General features: G+C 39.6%; 1 protein-coding gene across 5 annotated transcripts in view; it reads right to left on the bottom strand.

Moving 5' to 3' along the window:
* The window catches only part of agbl5 (AGBL carboxypeptidase 5), a 116,117-nt gene that overhangs the window by 55,845 nt on the left and 42,342 nt on the right, over positions 1–17,930 (bottom strand). For all 5 annotated transcript variants that reach the window (XM_048596854.1, XM_020512682.2, XM_048596853.1 and 2 more), the window contains exons 8-11: positions 13,873–14,042; positions 12,731–12,866; positions 6,207–6,388; positions 3,181–3,401 (exon numbers count right to left, since the gene is read on the bottom strand). In XM_048596854.1, the coding sequence (XP_048452811.1) occupies positions 3,181–3,401; positions 6,207–6,388; positions 12,731–12,866; positions 13,873–14,042 (709 nt within the window). The remainder of the gene's footprint in view (positions 1–3,180; positions 3,402–6,206; positions 6,389–12,730; positions 12,867–13,872; positions 14,043–17,930) is intronic.

Below are 17,930 nucleotides of genomic sequence, written 5' to 3' on the forward strand. Positions count from 1 at the left end.
CGAGCTTTTATTGTTGTGCAATAACTTTTTATGTGGTACCTTGCCAAATGCCTTCTGGAACACCAAGTAACATTAATGAATGGGCTTTGCTTTAGCTACAGAACACATTTGTCCTTCATAGAGTTCCAATAAATTGGTTAAACATGATTTTCCTTTCATAAAACTATGCTGACTCTTCCTAGTTACCTTGGGTTTCTTCAAATGCCCAGTTAGGACTTCCTTCATGATTAATTCTAAAATCTTCCCCATAACAGGTATTACGCTAACAGACCTATAGTTTCCTCTCTCCCTCCCTTCTTGAATACAGGAGTTACATATGCTATTTTCCAGTCTGATAAAACCTTTCCAGAATCTAATGAATTTTGGAATATTATCAACATATCTATTATCTGATTAACTATCTCTTTTAAGATCTTAAAATGAAATCCATCAGGATCTGGAAACTTTTAAACCTGCAGCTCCATCAGGTTGCTTAATACTGCTTCCCTAGTGATTATAATTGCACCAGTTTCCTTTTTTCCTTCAAATCCTGATTTACAGGTATTATTGGGACTTTTTTTTAATCCTGTATAGTGAAAACAGAAGTAAAACATTTATCGATTACATCTGCCATTTCTTTATTATCAACTATTAACTGCCTATGATCACCTTGCAGAGGTCCAACACTCACTTCATTTACCCTTTTTTAGATATCTATAGAAACTCATGCTACTGTTTTTACATTTCTTGCTATCTTCCTCCCCTGCTCACATTTATTTGTTCTATTAACCTTTTCACGATTATCCACCATTCTTTGCATTACTAGGTGGCACAGCATGCTCAGAAGAGCCCTAAGTGGCAAACCATGCAGTCGGCAGTAGGATTGGGGGGGCGGGATGGAGGCAGCATAGGACAGGAAGCAATGGCTACCAGAATACAGTCATACAGCACAAAAACAGACCCTTCAGTCCAACTAGTCCATGGCGACCATAATCTCAAATGAACCTTAAGTTGCACCTGCCTGTTCCTGGCCCGTATCCCGCCAAACCTTTCCTATTCATACTCTTATCCAACTGTCTTTTAAATGTTGTAATTGTGCCCACATCCACCACTTCCTCAGGAATTTCATTCCACACGTGAACCACCCTCTCTAAAAAATTTGCCCCTCATGTCTTTTTTAAATTTCTCTCCTCTCAGCTTAAAAATGTGCCGCCTAGTCTCAAAATCCCCCCTCCTAGGGAAAAAACACCTACCATCAACTCTATGCATACTTCTCATGATTTTAAACGCCTTAAAAGGTCACCCCCAATCTTCTAAACTCCAGTGAAAGAAGTCCCAGCTTACCCAGCCTTGCCTCATAAGTCAAACCCTCCATTCCCAGCAACATCCTGGTAATCTTTTCTGAACCCACTCCAGCTTAATATCCTTCCTAAAACTAGGTGACTGGAACTAGACGCAATACTCCAGAAAAGGCTTCACCAATGTCCTGTACAATCTCAACGTTACTTCAAAACTCCTATAATCAAAGGACTGAGCAGTGAAGGCAAGCGTGCTAAGTGCCTTTTTTACCATCCTGTCTATACATGATGCAAACTTCAAAGAATTACATACATGAATCTAGGTCCCTCTGTTCTACAACTGTACCCAAGGCCCTACCATTAATTGTATAAGTCATATCCCTGATTATTGTACCAAAATGCAACACCTCATATTTATCCAGGAGACAGGGGTGGAATAGCAAGCCTTAGGAAGCCAGAAGACTCTGTCATGGAAGTGACATCAGCACTGCTATCTGCTCATGCACAAACAACCAGTGGTCATCTTTGCTCATCATACCAACAACATGCATGATGTTAAATTATCATGCTTTTTCCTTTAAATTCATTTTTAAAACAAAATTTAATTTAAAATGCATAGAATTAAAATATGCTTCTTCAACTATTGATTAAAAACCATAATAACACATTCAAAATAACTTGTCTCAGCTATATTGTAAGTAATGGTTACAACAATAAACCTGTTCCTCAAAACAAAGGCAAAGCCATTCTCAGAACCCAGGTGTTACTCAACCACTTGAACTGTTTTATTCAGAACATGGTGACATTTCTGGAAAATTCAGACGAAAACAAAGTATAACACAATGATCAACTTTGATTTCTTCCAATAAGAACACAATTTTTATTTTTCTTGAATTAATTTTTAATAATTTTTTTCTTAATGTTAATGCAATTGAACTGGGAAACTGGAGGCCACAGAGGATTTTAAAGAATAAGGTTTGGCTGTGATGGTGCAGGTTGCAGGCCAGTAATGTAGCTGGAGAAACAATAAAATAGTATAAATGGGATGAACGGAAGAGGATGGATTTTTTTTCTTAAATTTATGACTACCATTATGAATTGTCATTATTACGTTGTTGATTTATTGTTCTGATCACCGGACTTTGAATGTACTAAAAATAATCTAATGCTATCATTGCTGAATAATTTACAAAATTTTAGAATTTAGAAAGTTATAGAATTTCTGCAGCGTAGAAGCAGGTGCTCATCAAGTCTGCGCCTACCCTCCGACAAGCATCCCACCCCGACCCCAGCACCCGCTACCCAGCCCTGTAACCCCACATTTCTCACAGCTAATCTACCTAGTTGACACATCCCTGGACACTATGGCCAATCCACCTAACCTGCACATCTTTGGACTGTGGGAGGAAACCAGAGCACCCGAAGGAAACCCATGCAGATACAGGGGAGAATGTGCAAATTCCACACAGACAGTCACTCGAGAGTGGAATTGAACCTGGATCCCTGGCGCTGTGAGGCAGTAGTACTAACCACTGAGCCACCCTTGTGGCTGTGAGGATTATATGTTTTTATGCATGATACTTTATATCTGTCCCTAAGGCAAGGAAGAAGTAACAAAATAAAAGTAGTAATAAAATCCAGGAAACCTTCAACAGCAGTTAAGCTACATATACAAGGGCTCAACAAAGCAGATATATCTTAACAATAAAAACAGAAAATGCTGGAAGCACATCATACAGTATCCCTCCATGAAGGGAAGAGGAGAGTTAGTGTTTCAGACCTGTGACTTGCACATTATTTCTAGCATTTTCGGATTTATTTCAGCTTTGTAGCATCTGCAGTATTCTGCTTTTGCAGGTAAGGCTCAGTTATGGTTTACGATACATACCAATAGATATCTTACCTCTCACTGGTCCGAGGGTTTTGTGAACACCTTTTGGAGGATTATGATTTGATCCTGGTACACAAACTCCTTTGCTTGTTCCAGGGTTGTAGCCAAATGTAAAACTGGAAGATGCTTTAATCAGAGGTGGATTTTGATGCCCATTGCTGATTCCAGAGACACCATTCCCATTACTCTTCATCTTACTGAGAGAATTTTCTGAGACGGAGGATGTTATCACACTATATTTAAAAGAGAACATATACATCAAAGCATCTGATATAAAGTACATGAACATCACTTCATTAAACAGCAAATTATTATATCTCTTCAGTAGCACACTGTTACCTTAAATAATAAAGCATGTATGATTCTCCTTCTCTTTACTTGAAGATCACATTTCAAAAGTACTGCACATAATTGCAGTGTAAAGGTGAACACAAGAAAGCCTAACTTGGTTAACTATTCATCTGAATAAATTCAATTCAAAACTTTATCAGAAGTATAAAGTAGCAATTTAAACTTTGTTATTTGTCATTTCAGTCGTTACTTTATTGTTTATTCGCATGCCAAAAGCAATTTCCTATTTGGAGGCAAACAAAACATGATTACAAAGTTCTGTTTACTTGCACCACAATAAAAGTAACACCATTACATTTTATGGAAACATAAAGCATAGTCATTGTGTGGTAATCCCTCCTTCCTGCAAAACAAGCTCAAAACAAGGATTGAAGCAGAGATACAAACTGCATGATACAGTTTTGATAATCAACCATGAACATATTTGTTGCTGTTAACTCTGTCCCATTTTAGGTGGAGATTTTGAAAAGTTTATTAGCAGCAATATGTTCTAACACTTGCAAGCGCAAAATCCAACTGAGCAACTTGTTCAATTCTGCCTAAAATTGACAGGAATCCAAGATAATACCCAAATTAAACTGATAGGTCATAATTTGATGGATCTGGCAGTGAAATGGACATTTCTGCCAAAAATCAACAGAATACAACTACTGTGTTGTCAAAAAATCATAGAATCCCTACGGTGTGAAAAGTGGCCATTCAGCCCATTGATTCTGCACCAACACTCTGAAGAGCATCCCATCCCTACTCTATCCCCATAACCTTGCATTTATCATGGCTAATCCACCTGGCCTGCACATCTTTGGACACTACAGACAATTTAGCATGGCTAACCCACATAACCTGCACATCTTTGGACTGTGGGAGGAAATCACAGCACCCAGCGGAAACTCATGCAGACACGAGGAGAACATGCAAACTCCACACAGACAGTTGCCCAAGGTTGGAACTGAACTGAGGTCCTGAGCACTGTGAGTTAGCAGTGCTAACCACTGAGCCACTGTGCCATCCACTGTCATGTCCATTGGCACATTTGATTTGGTCTTTTATCTTCCCCCGCCCTCACATCTTCAGTAACTATCAAGCAGGGCGCAATGCTGGCTTTTGAAAGAACTATCCTTCTCTTTCAAATCACCTGTTTCAGCTCATGTACTAAATACTATATCTAATGACACATACCTCTAAGAACAATACAGCACAGAAAGACACCATTTTCCCCACTGAGTCACTTTCAGAGCAAATCAGTTAGTCCCATTCCCGTTCTTTTCACATTCCTGCAATCTGTTCTCCTTCAAGTATTGTACATTAATTAAAAAATTAAAATTTAAAAACTTTAAAAATTTTTTAAAAATTAACTTTGTTTTGGACATGTTAAGATACCTTCGTAACCCAGTCGTAGTGACACTACCACAATACACTATTTAGATGTTTATATGTGCACATCATGATATATCAAAAATGGACTATTCAACACTATTTAAAATCTCGTCGATTTATTATAAAGTTTTCGACGACAAGGATAGGAGAAGTAAAAAAGGTGCTGAAACCTTTCAAATTGGTCACCAAAGTCACCTGACCTGAAAACAGAAATTCTCAAGGAAGATTAAAAGGAACATCTAATAGCTGGGATGGATTACACACCCATTAAAAGGCTAATCAAGGTTAAGCATCCAGACGCTGAAATGCATCACTTGGAGAGTACAGCTTGAAACAAGACTTTCAGATTTCTCTGGGAATGAGGCTTCTCAACTAAATCCGAAATTAATTATGTAAACAGAGAAATGAAATCCCCCCTCTATCAAAGGAAAGGAACATCAGAACTCTGAAGTAATATCCAGGAACTTGCAGTAACATAAAAAATAAGGACGGTTTCTTGGAGGTGTTGCCCACAAAATATTGAACCAGCCTGAGAGAAAACTGATTACAAATCAAGATCTTCTGGAAAATGGAAAACCTGCCATAAAACTATCTCCAGAAAAAGAAAGTTCGACGTGTAATTCCTTAATTGAAAAACTGCAAATGTTATGGCACACCTCTGGAGTACGTGGGATTTGAACTCAGGCCTCCTGGCTCAGAGGTAGGGACACTATTAACAACAGCCCTTCATATTAGAGGATTACAGCCAACAGTAAATTGGTCTCGCCAATGCCCTTTGTAATTGAAACACAACTTCTCTATACTTGCATTCAGTGTTCCCTGCAATAAACAATAACATTTCATTAGCTTTCCAAATTATTTGCTGCACTCACATATTAATCTTTTGTGATTCGTGCAGATCTCTCTGCACCTCAGAGTTCCGCAAGTTCTCACAATTTATATTCTTCTTGCCAAAATTGACAAATTTCACATTTTCACACATTATATTCTATTTTCCAGATCTTTATCCACTCACTTATCCTGTCTATGTCCCTTCTGGAATCCTTGCATCCTTTTTAAAACTTTTCTGCCTATCTTTGTATCATCAGCAAATTTAGCAATCATACCTTCATAACAATCACTTGTTACATCTTGCATACCAGAAAATGACCAATTTAGGTCAACACTTCCTGCTGGCAAGTCAATCTTTTATCCATGTCAGTATGTTACTCCCTAAACCACGTGCTTTGGTTTTCCACAATAACTTTTGATGTGGCATCTTATCAATGCTTTCACTTGAAAGGAATTACCTTTTATTTACTGTGACTTACTTGGGAGTTTTAGAAATCCTCGTGACATTTTTTTTTGACATTACTGTGCTTCTTGTATTTCGAATATGCTTCAACATCCATGCGCGAAGTTTAGATAGACAACTGTATTCTGACAAAACAACTCTTGGCCAAGGATTACAATCAGCCATATCTAAGGCTGCAATGGCTAAAGCTCTCCCCACCTAAAGGGAATGAGGAAAACAGAAAACTAATTAACAGATCAGACAATTACATTTATGTCATAGCTATAGCTCTACCACATATGCCCTCTGAAATTATTCACCACCTAGGTGAGTGATTCTTCAATCAAATGTAAGACATCAAAGTCTTTAAGCCATGTCTCGATCACATAATGCTGGAGCCCAAGAATATCCAATCTAGATCACAGAATCACAGATTCCCTACAGTGCAGACAGAAGCCATTCAGCCCATCAAATCTGCACTGACCCTCCTACGAGCATCCAACCTATCCCTGTAACACTGCATTAGCTAATTTACCTAGCTTGCAAATCCCTGGACACGATGGGCAATTTAGCATGGCCAGTCTACTTAACCTGCACATTTTAGGACTAGGGGGGAAAACCAGAACAACCAGTGGAAACCTCGCAGACATGAGGAGATCGTGAAAACTGCACACAGACAGTTGCCTAAGGCTGGAATTGAACCTGGGTCCCTGGTGCCGTGACGCAGCAGTGTTAATCATTGTGCCACCATATCACTTGTTATGCATGGCAATGCACAAGAACTCAAAATGTATTAATTTTTAAATTAACTTTAAACAATTAAACACTGATAAACAGGTAGCTAAATAAAATGGTTAGGTAAGAAGTCAATATTTGTTTGACAGTTCTTTAATCCACAAATTCAAACTCCAGATTCATTTGACAACATTTTACAGTTCAAGAGTCAAGTTTCTCGACCAGTAGCACAAACTAATCTAAAACTAGCAAGAGTTTTACCAGTGTGTCTTCTCCAAACAAGGCTAAATGTCATTTGTACAAATTCTGATATATTCAGATTTACTCTACCACTCTACCATAACACTGGGTACTTCCATAGTTTTATTTACTTCCCATAAATTTTTGAAACTATATTGCAAGAAATGTGCAATTCTTTCTAGGACTCATTTGGTTTCAGGATTCCTGCAAATATGGTAAATACATGAAACCTGAATACTTAAGTCTCGTTTTCAAAACAGAAATTCAAACCCTCATTTCTTTCATTAACCTTGAAGTCCTAATAATTTGGAGACAAGACAAGGAATTTCCATAAACATGAAAGCAAGTCTAAGAATATGCAGACCTCTAATCCAATTGTGGTTATTTATCTTTGTAGATAATAGCCAATATTACTGAATATTCATTCTAAGCACAATTTACAAGATCCCTAATTTTCTATCAATAAAAAATGCACGTAATCAGATATAATTAAATAATGAGAGTAATTGCAAGGGTTAAAAAGCAAAGACAGTTTTTTAAATGTACTCATTTTATAACTGCATTCCAGAGTGCATTGCAAAATGAAGTGCATGAGGAAACTGAAGCAAAAGTTAATAATCAAATTGTGCTGGTACGGTTTAGAATAATGTTTCTCATTGGAAGTTGATGAACCACGTAAGAAAAACACTTGCACTAAAGTGCCATGAGGACCAACATTTCCAACTGTTTTACAGCCAATTAAACATAGTCATACAGCACGGAAAGAGAGCCTTTGGTCCAACTCGTCCATGCTGACCAAGTTCCCAAATAAAGCTGGTTCCATTTTCCTGCATTTACCCCAGTTCCCCGGCGGGGGGAGCAGTTCAATAAGGATACAAAGTCAAGGCTGTAGAATAGCAATCTAAGTAAAGTCAAGCATATAGGTCGATTTTTTTTGGGGGGGGTGGGGTGGTGGTGCGCGGCCATAGAGATTAACAACAGTTATAGGACTGTGGTGATTAAAGCTATACAAATAAGGATAGTAATGTCAAAACTACTACTGCCAAATCTGACTATACAGGGCATTGTGTGATACAGCACTATCAGCCAGTTCATGACTCATGAACCTGTCCATCTGTGTCAAAAAGTAAGCAGCAACATGTGGGCAAATTCATGTATTTGGGATTTTTAACCTATTTTGGACAGGGTGTACACTTGGGAATTTCATCTTTTGCTGGAGTTCTCAGAAACAGAACCCTCACGCATACGGAGGAATGACTGCAGATGAAATAATAGCAAAAATAAATAAAAGGAGAATAATACAGTAGGTCTAAATGAGATGTAGTCGCAGGCTAACCTTTCCAAAAACCAAAACCGTCACCAACAGCAAAACAAGACTGTGTGTCTCACCACATGCTGGAAGGCTGAAGAGAAAGGTGGGGCCAGCCATTGTGACAAGATTATGTAGACAATGACAACAGCCCCAGAGTCCCCATGTTAAACAAAGTTGTGTTCAGGCTTCTATGGCCTTTGCAAACAAGTAAATTCAAGAAAAGTGTGAAGAACAGCACCAGAATTCTTCGCTGCATTCAGTGAACAAACAAAAGCATATGATTCAGTAAATCATAAGGCTTTGATCGGTTGTTTCCAAAGGATTTGTATATCCAAAAAACTTCATCACAATCCTATAACTGCTTCATAATGATATAACCATAACTTTTACTTGTAAAAATATTTTAAAAAACTGTACATACATACACAGGTACTAAAGCAGTTCTAAAGAGTCTTTGTGCATCAAGAAAAACAAACAATAGAATTCAACATTCTCTGCAATTGCAAAAACCAAGGGCATTACTTACTCACCCAGGACACTATTTACATACATTGAGTAACGAGAGTGTCTGATAACTGAATAGACCCTCGTTATACTTCAGCAGAAAGACTTTAGACTGTGGTCTTCCCCACTGTGCCTTGGTGGCAGCTGCCCCAAGCTTTAGTGAGGTCCTCAGCACCATTACAGAATCATAGAATCCCTACAGTGAAGAAGCAGGCCATTCGGTCCATTGAGATGTAGTTACAGGCTAACCTTTCCATTCCGAAAAGCATCCCATCCAATCCACTACCCCCCTATCCTATCCCTGTAAACCTGTATTTCCCATGGCTAACCCAGCTAGCCTGCACATCCCTGGACACTTTGGCCATGATAAATTGCCCAATCCACCCTAACCTACACATCCTTGGGAGTGTGGGAGGAAACTGGAGCACCCTGGAACAAACTTTGACAAAAATCACTGCATATCTCTCCAGACTTACTCTGCAAAGGCACATTCCAGAAAGAGATGCATGACAGTCTCTACGCCCCTGCAGCTGCTTCGAGGGCAGCATGCAGTGGTGCAGACAATCTAGGCATGGATGACGGATCTCACAGGTAGTACCCTTCTCGCCACCAGCCAAGCATGTCTTGGTGCTTGTTGACAAGTTCTGGTGGAGGCATTCTGCCAAATGACTTTGACTGTCTGCTCAGGGAACCACACGACAGGATCCACCCTCTCCCTTTCTCACAGAGCCTCGAAGTCACCATGTGCTGACCACTTCCTGATGGGCTTGTGGTTTTTCTTTGCAAATTTCTGCATGAAAGACAGGTGATACGGAATGGTCTAACTACTTGGAGTGTTCCATAGCACCGAGACCAGTCCCATCCTTTGCAACACCAGGGACAAGTAGAATCTCAGTACGTACTTACATTTGGTGTTTGCGAACCAAGGGTCTACTCATAGTGATGTAGCCACACACAAAGGTAGCCATCAGGACGACGGCAGTGTTGGGTACGTTCTTCCCCCACCCCTTATCCAGAGCTTTGTACATGGTGTCCCTGCAGACACGGTTGAGCTTAGACCACTAGATGAAGATGATGGCTCAGGTGACTACAATGTCGCAGGTTCTGGGAATGGGCCAGACCTGATTCATGTTCAACAACAGAGTACCACATACCCATAGTAGAGAGCGTGCTGTGCTACCAAAAGCCCAGTTTCCGCCTCATCTTAGTGAAGCGCTCCAACCAAGTTTTTGTGCACACCCTGCTTCCTCCAAACCATATTCCCAGCACCTTCAGGTCATCTGTTCTGACGGTGAAGGGGGATAAAGGATCAATTGGTCCAGTTCCCAAAGAACATGGCCCTGTTCTTGCTTTAATTTACCTTGGCTTCTGAGGCCCATTCGCACTGGTCACAGATGGTCATGAGTCTGTACACTGACAACAGATCCCAGCAAAAAAAAAAGCAATGTCATCCATGTACGGGGACGCTTTGACTTGCAGGCCTCCACTGCCTGGAACAGTCACCTTTCTCAGGCTCACATTCTTCCTGATGGACTACACTTTTAAGTTCAGAAATATAGCTCAGTTTTGTGCAGTTGCATATGACGAAACAAACAAACATGAGAGAAAACAGAACAAAATAAAAAATAAGAAATTTTGAAAATGGATTGACTAACTAGCAGAAGGTACAGAGTGAGGATAAAGAAGTATTTTTCAGGATGGTAGCTGGTGACCAGTGGAGTTCTCAAAGGGTCAGTAGTGGGACCACAATTATTCACATTATACAATAAATATCTGGACAAAGGAACTGAGAACACTTAAGTTTGCAGATGACATAAAGATAGGTGGAGAGACAGGTAGTATTGAGGAAGAGGGGAGGCTGCAGAAGGACTTGGACAGGCTAGGGAGTGGACAAAAAGTGGCAGACGAAATATAATGTGGGAAAGTGCGAGGTTATGCACTTTGGTAGAAAGAAGAGAGGCGTAGACCATTTTCTAAATGAGGAAAAGCTTTGGAAATCTGAAGCACAAAGGACTTGGGAGACCTAGTCAGGACTCTCTTAAGGTTAACATGCAAGTTCATTTGGCAGTTAGGAAGGCAAATGCAATGTTAGCATTCATTTCAAGGGAACTAGAATATAAGAGTATGGATGCAGTTCTGAGGCTGTATAAAGGCTTTGGTCAGACCACGTATGGAATGATGTGAGCTGTTTTGGGCCCTGTATCCAAGGATGGACATGCTGGTCTTGGAGGAGGTCCAGAGAAGGTTTACAAGAATGATCATGGGGAGGAAGGGCTTGTTGTATGAGGAGCGGTTGAGGACTCTGGGTCTGTACTCGATGAATTTTAGACGGATGAAAGGAGTGGGGAAGGCATTGAAATTTATAGAATACTAAGAGGCTTAGATAGAATGAACAGAGAGAAGATGTATCCACTAGTAGGAGAGATTAGGACCTGAGGGCACAGTGTCAAAGTGAAGGGACGACGCTTTAGAACTGATGTGAGGAGGAATTTCTTCAGCCAGAGGGTGGTGGGTCTGTAGACATTATTGCCACAGAAGGCTGTGGTGGCCAAGTCTTAGAGTATATTTAAGTGAGATAGATAGGTTCTTGAATAGCGAGGGGATCAAGGCAGGAGAACAGGGTTGAGAAACATATCAGCAGACTCCATTAGCCAAATAGCCTAATTCTGCTCCTACATCTTACGGTCTAATGGATTTTAAGAGCTTTAAGGAATTATGTTAAAAGGAAGAGGTCATTGAAAATATTAGAGGCACTGGCACAAAAGATTTCAACAGATGATGAGAAAAATGGAAGAAATGTCAAATATTTACTTCTGTGCTCACAATAGAAAGCAAGAGAGACATTGCGGGGAACTTACAAGTTCTTAACCTTAGTGAAGAACAAATGCCTGAGAAATTATTGGGATTAAAACTCCCCCAGGCCTAGTGGCCTTCAGCTTTGAGTTTTGAAAGAGGTGATTACAGTGATTGTAGATTATTGTATTTGAGGCTCCAGAATTCCCTAGATGCTAGAAGACGCCCAGTGGAATGAGACAGAGAAAAGATCACCTTTTTTTTCAAGATAGGAAGGAAAGAGGGAATGATCAGTTAGGTGGCCAAAAATAAGAGCAGGTCAAATCTATAAGAACTTAGATTACAAAGCAACAGGTCATGTTGAAAATTACAACATTATTAGGCAAAGCCTAATGAGAAGGATATAATGTTTAGCTAACCTATTAGACTTTTTAGAAGGTACAAAAAGCAGGGGAGGCAAAGGCGGAATGAGTGGATGTGGTATATTTGGACTTTCAGAAGGGATGAGATCAGGTACTCTACAATAGTTTGTTGCAAAAGATGACAGCACATGGGTAATATACGGAATAGAATGAAGTCTGGTTAACAGACAAAAGTACAATAGGAACAAACAACTCATTTTTGGGATGATATTTAGTCATGTTCGGTCCTCAGGGATTTACAATTTATATTAATGACTTAGATGAGGGAAGTGATACATCCAGGTTTTCTAGTGATAGAAAGCTAAGAGGAAAAGTAAGTTATAGAAATGACACAAGTAGGCTACCTAGATACATGGACTATTTCAAAGGATGACAATAGACTGTTTATACTGGGAGGATTGGGAAAATGTTAAATTATCAACTTGGGTAGGAAGAATGGAAAAACTGAATTAATTTAAAAGGTGAAATACTAATTCAGAGGAGAGATCTCATGTATGCATCACAAATTCAAAACACTACATACATGGCACATTATATATTTACAACTTTACATACTTGTTCAAAGATTTCCGTAGTATATTTAGGTGGAAAAGTAGGTATTGGTGGTGGACTTGCTCGTCCATTATCATGGCATGCAGGAGGAACTGAATTCACACAACGGCCTGTATTATAATTACACTCCAAGGTATAGCTGCAGAGGAAAATTCAGAAACTTTGAAAAGTCACAAAAATTTCAGACAAATTCTCGAATGAACTGACATTAGCAAAAGATGTTATGCCAATTAAAAGAAAAAGAACATTTTGGTTTCCTTTGAACAACATAGCACAATCAAACTGAGCACCTATAAGCACACCAGAATTATGATAAAATCTTAAATAGAAAAACAGGATTGCAAACAGCAACAGTTCTTGTACACCACTGAGTCAGACTCTACTGACCACAATGAGAGATTGCCCAGTAATAAGAAATCTAATTAGAAACCAGTCAAAAATAACACTTTCAGATTACTGTAGGCAGCATATCTTCTGTTGAGCAGGAACTACAGAATAAAAAAGAATTTCAAATGACTAGCCTTTTGCTTTTAAATAAGTTCAATAGTTATAATAAAGCTCTGCTGCATTATATATTCCTGAAAATTCAAACAAAGTAATTGACTTTGAATAATGAGCAGACTTCAGATTTATTTTTTGAATTATGAAGAGAAATGTAAATGTCACACTGCCTAACAATTTATTTTTGTTAGGACTTTAAGCTTGTAAGTATATAACAGCAAAGAAATATAAATAAATTGAAGGTGTATTTATGGCCTGGACTAAACTTATTTGATGCACATTTCCAAATCACAGATTTGTGTCTGAGAATAGATACCAGTTTTTGAAAATATAACAATTGCCAAATTAATGTCAAAACACTGTTTTTGAACCAAATCATTATAAAATTTACTTATGAACAAAATTTAGAACAATTAGGACACTCAATTCAAGAAATTTTAAGGCAAAAAATGTTGGAGTTAAAATTATGAATATTATTTCAAACCTTTCAGCTGTCAATATTTGCATTCTTTTCCATGACATAAACAATAAAAATAAATATTCTTGCAGAGTTTTAAATAAAATTTGAGGTAAAAAAAATCTGAAGTATAACCATAGAAACCTTCCACCAAATCTAATTTAAACTATATTAAACACCCTCTCACCTGTGAATAATTCCTGTAGCCTTATAAATTGCCACTCTCCCACTTCCCTCTTTAGACTGTCCATCTCTTTTGTCTTTGGCATACATGTTCCTCTCAGAGAAATTGCAAGCCGTAAAATCAAAGTGTGCTGAGTTCATGGAGATCAGTTTTGGAAACAACATATTCTCTATCTATTTGGATAATGAAAACAACAAACCTATTAAATGGAAGAATTTTATCGTATTTGAGAATATTGGGCTTAAAAGTCACCAAGCACATGAAGCAAACACTTAGACTCATGGAAGCAAAAGCATTTTTAAAAGTAAAAGCAGTAACACTGTTCAGCTGATACAGCCAAAAACATGCATTCTACATAATCTGTGTTGAGTGTGACAGAGACAGTGGGTGCACTGACAATAATCTTCCAAGAATCCTTCTATTCAGGAAAAGTCTCAAAGGATTTGTAAACTGCCAATGTAACACCTTTATTTAAAAAGGGAAGTTGACAAAAAAACAGGCAATTATAGGCCAGTTAGCTGAACATCTATTATTGGGAAAAGAGTCTGCAGAGATATACAGACATGTTCAGCAATGGGTCAAAACTTGGCAGGTGGAATATAATGTGGGGAAGTGTGAAGTTATGCAATTTAACAGGAAGAATAGAGGAGAGTTGAACATTAGTTAAATGGAGAAAGATTGCAAAAGCTAAGGAACAGAATGATATGAATCACCTTACTGAAAAATATAAGATTCTTAGGGGACTTGACAAGGTAGATGCAAAAAGTTGTTTCCCCTAGTGGATGAGTCTGGAACCAGGGATCATAATCTTAGACTAAGGGGGTCACCCATTTAAGGCAGAGATGAGGAGGAACTTCTTTCCTTAGACAGTAGTTTATCTGCAGAATTCTTTATCACAGCTGGTTCTAGAGGCAGAAATAGCAAGAACTGCAGATGCTGGAGTCAGAGACAATACAGCACGGAACTGGAGGGACACAGCAGGCCGACAGCATCAGAGGAGCAGGAAAGTTGACGTTTCAGGTTGGGACCCTTTTTCAGAAATGGGAAGGGGTACGGGAGCTGGGAAATAAATAGTGAGGAGGGGTGGGGCTGGGGAAGGTAGGTGGGATGGTGATAGGTCAGTGGGATGGGTGGGGTGGATTGGTGGGAGAGAAGATAGACAGGTTGTGTCAGGTCAAGGAGGCGGGAATGAGAGGGAGGGTTCGACATGGGATGAGGCCGGGGGGTGAGGAGATTTTAAAACTGATGAATTCCATGTTTAGGCCATCAGGCTGTAGGGTCCCAAGGTGGAATATGAGGTGTTGCTCCCCAGTTTGCGTGTGGTGTCATTGCGGCACTGCAGAGGCCCAAGATGGACATGTCACCCAGGGAGTGGGGTTTAAAATGGTTGGCAACCGGAAGGTGTTGTCATTTGTCGTGTACAGAGCGCAGATGCTCTATGAAACAGTCTCCGAGTCTACGCTTAGTCTCACCGATGCAGAGGAGGCCACGTTGGGGGCCTCATCCCATGTTCAACCCTCCCTCTCATCCCTTCCTCCTTGACCCGTCTATGGCTCTAGAGGCTGATTGTTAAATATATTCAAGGCTGAGATAGGCAGGTTGTTCAATTAATAAGGGAATTAAGGGTTATGAGGAAAAGTCAGGAAAGTGAAGTTGAGGATTACTAGATCAGTCATGATTTCTTTGAATGGCACTGCAGCCTGATTAAGATGAATGCCTACTCCTGCTCCTATGCCTTATAATCTCATAACAGTCAACCTAATCAGAAGCAAAAACGATTCCATTTTAATGTTCTATCACGTGGAATTAACAGATTTATAATTAAATGTGGAAAGCAATAACTGAAAGAGACAGTGTAACATGTTATTTAAAAAGATATATACTTTGCTGGAGGCTTGAAATCTATAAAAGACAACTAAAACTTTGAAGATGATTGAAGAATTTCAGATCCAATATCCAATTACTTAGATCCCCAGTGAATGGAATGGCTGAAACACTCTACTCATGTTTCAACTGACATAAAAAGGTGCATTGCCTGAGGTTTGTGTCCTTCTTTGAAGTAGTATCTGAGATCTGTACCCTCAGGTGAATAAGATATTCTGAACAGTAACAAGAATAAGACTGATATGATCACAGCAGCTAACCAAGCACAGAGACAAAGAAAGGGGAGAGGAAAAGTCTGTAAGAGGATGGAAAGCAGAAGTGATTAAGTTCTAAAAGGGAGGAAGGAGCATGGAAAACAAAAAGGAATGGGAACGGGATAATGCTCTGAGATCACTACATTCTCCCAATTCTGGGCTTTTGTGCATCCATAAATTCTATTACTCTACAATTAGCAGCCATGCTCTTAATAGACCCAACTCTCTCTCCACCTCTTTTTCCCTCTATATGACAGCTCTTAATATCTACCACTGACTGGATTTTGGATACCTACCCTAATATCACCTTATGTGGTTCACTGTCAAATTTTGCCTGGTTACTCTCATGTTAGAAGCACCTCTGAACATTTCAAACAGTTGGTGTTATTGGACTGGTTGAGTTGAATGGTTAGTTTCAATGATGTAATTCCTGGGTATTTCTGAGGGTATTAACTTTTACAATAATATGCACACCTTAGAAAGCATTTAAATGTCGCCTATGTAGATAGCACATGAATAAACTAACAGGGAGACAGAAAATGTTACACTTTTAAAGTTATATGGATTCACCGTCAAATGCACTGAAATACTGTCAAATGAGCAGTTTAGAACATAGAACATTACAGTGCAGTACAGGCCCTTCGGCCCTCGATGTTGCGCCGACCTGTGAAACCAATCTGAAGCCCATCTAACCTAAGCTATTCCATTATCATCCATATGTTTATCCAATGACCATTTAAATGCCCTTAAAGTTGGCGAGTCTACTACTTTTGCAGGCAGGGCATTCCACGCCCTTACTACTCTCTGAGTAAAGAACCTACCTCTGACATCTGTCCGATATCTATCACCCCTCAATTTAAAACTATGTCCCCTCGTGCTAGCCATCACCATCCGAGGAAAAAGGCTCCCACTGTCCACCCTATCTAATCCTCTGATCATCTTGTATGTCTCTATTAAGTCACCTCTTAACCTTCTTCTCTCTAACGAAAACAGCCTCAAGTCCCTCAGCCTTTCCTCATAAGACCTTCCCTCCATACCAGGCAACATCCTGGTAAATCTCCTCTGCACCTTTTCCAATGCTTCCACATCCTTCCTATAATGCGGCAACCAGAACTGTACGCAATACTCCAAGTGTGGCCGCACCAGAGTTTTGTACAGCTGCAACATGACCTCATGGCTCCGAAACTCAATCCCTTTACCAATAAAACCTAACACACCATACGCCTTCTTAACAACGCTATCAACCTGGGTGGCAACTTTCAGTGATCTATGCACATGGACACCGAGATCTCTCTGTTCATCCACACTACCAAGAATCTTACCATTAGCCCAGTACTCTGTATTCCTGTTACTCCTTCCAAAGTGAATCACCTCACACTTTTACGCATTAAACTCCATTTGCCACCTCTCAGCCCACCTCTGCAGCTTATCTATGTCCCTCTGTAACCTGCAACATCCTTCCGCACTATCCACAACTCCACCAACTTTGGTGTCATCCGCAAATTTACTAACCCATCCTTCTACGCCCTCATCCAGGTCATTTATAAAAATGACAAACAGCAGTGGCCCTAAAACAGATCCTTGAGGTACACCACTAGTAACTGAACTCCAGGATGAACATTTCCCATCAACCACCACCCTCTGTCTTCTTACAGCTAGCCAATTTCTGATCCAAACCACTAAATCACCCTCAATCCCATGCCTCCGTATTTTCTGCAATAGCCTACCATGGGGAACCTTATCAAACGCTTTACTGAAATCCATATACACCACATCAACCGGTTTAGCCTCATCCACCTGTTTGGTCACCTTCTCAAAGAACTCAATAAGGTTTGTGAGGCACGACCTACCCTTCACAAAACCGTGTTGACTATCCCTAATCAAGTTAGTCCTTTCTAGATGATTATAAATCCTATCTCTTAT

The sequence above is a fragment of the Rhincodon typus genome, chromosome 5 (assembly GCF_021869965.1).
Source record: "Rhincodon typus isolate 14 chromosome 5, sRhiTyp1.1, whole genome shotgun sequence".
Lineage (NCBI taxonomy): Eukaryota > Metazoa > Chordata > Chondrichthyes > Orectolobiformes > Rhincodontidae > Rhincodon > Rhincodon typus.